The 771-nt window shown below is 61.6% G+C and overlaps 1 protein-coding gene across 1 annotated transcript in view; it reads left to right on the top strand.

The window, feature by feature from the left end:
* CDH22 (cadherin 22, type 2) overlaps window positions 1-771 on the top strand; it is a 51,753-nt gene that overhangs the window by 49,322 nt on the left and 1,660 nt on the right. Inside the window, 2 exon segments of the mRNA XM_010013435.1 lie at window positions 107-253; window positions 256-354. Of these exon segments, the coding sequence (XP_010011737.1) occupies window positions 107-253; window positions 256-354 (246 nt within the window).

Here is a 771-nt window from a genome sequence, read left to right as displayed (position 1 = left end):
TGCCACAACCAGCCACTGTTTGTCTTGAGCACGGGCGAGCTCCTGGCAAGTTCTGCTGGCTGTGCTATGGGAGTGACTTGGCTGTGGGTTTACTTGTTCCCTGCAGACAACACAGCTGCGGTGCACACGCAAAGAGTGGGCTTCAATCGCCAGGAGCAGGATGTGTACTTGCTGCCCATTTTGGTGGTGGACAGTGGCCCCCCCGCCCTCAGCAGCACGGGGACTCTGACCATCCGCATCTGTGGCTGTTTTTTTTGGCCATCCAGTCCTGCAACAGCACAGCCTACGTCATGTCAGCTACACTGAGCCCCGGCGCCCTCATCGCACTGCTGGTGTGCATTCTCATTCTGGTTGGTGAGTGCCTGCCTGACCCCCGGCCTCCTCCTGTCCTGTCCATCCCCTCTCCATCCAGCATCACACAACAAGCACAGGCCATGGGCGGCACGGTGCAGGCTCCTCTGCTCGCTGTCTCCTTGCTGGTAGCTGCAGCGTGTCAGCTACACTGAGCCCCGGCGCCCTCATCGCACTGCTGGTGTGCATTCTCATTCTGGTTGGTGAGTGCCTGCCTGACCCCCGGCCTCCTCCTGTCCTGTCCATCCCCTCTCCATCCAGCATCACACAACAAGCACAGGCCATGGGCGGCACGGTGCAGGCTCCTCTGCTCGCTGTCTCCTTGCTGGTAGCTGCAGCGTGCGGGCAGGAAGCCCAGCCCTGCCAGCGGGTGACCATTGGGAAGCTTCTGCTTGCGCTGGGCTTGGCCGCCGGCAACAC

Source organism: Nestor notabilis, unplaced genomic scaffold (genome assembly GCF_000696875.1).
Source record: "Nestor notabilis isolate BGI_N333 unplaced genomic scaffold, ASM69687v1 scaffold16834, whole genome shotgun sequence".
Lineage (NCBI taxonomy): Eukaryota > Metazoa > Chordata > Aves > Psittaciformes > Psittacidae > Nestor > Nestor notabilis.
This window is presented reverse-complemented; position numbering and strand designations above follow the sequence as displayed.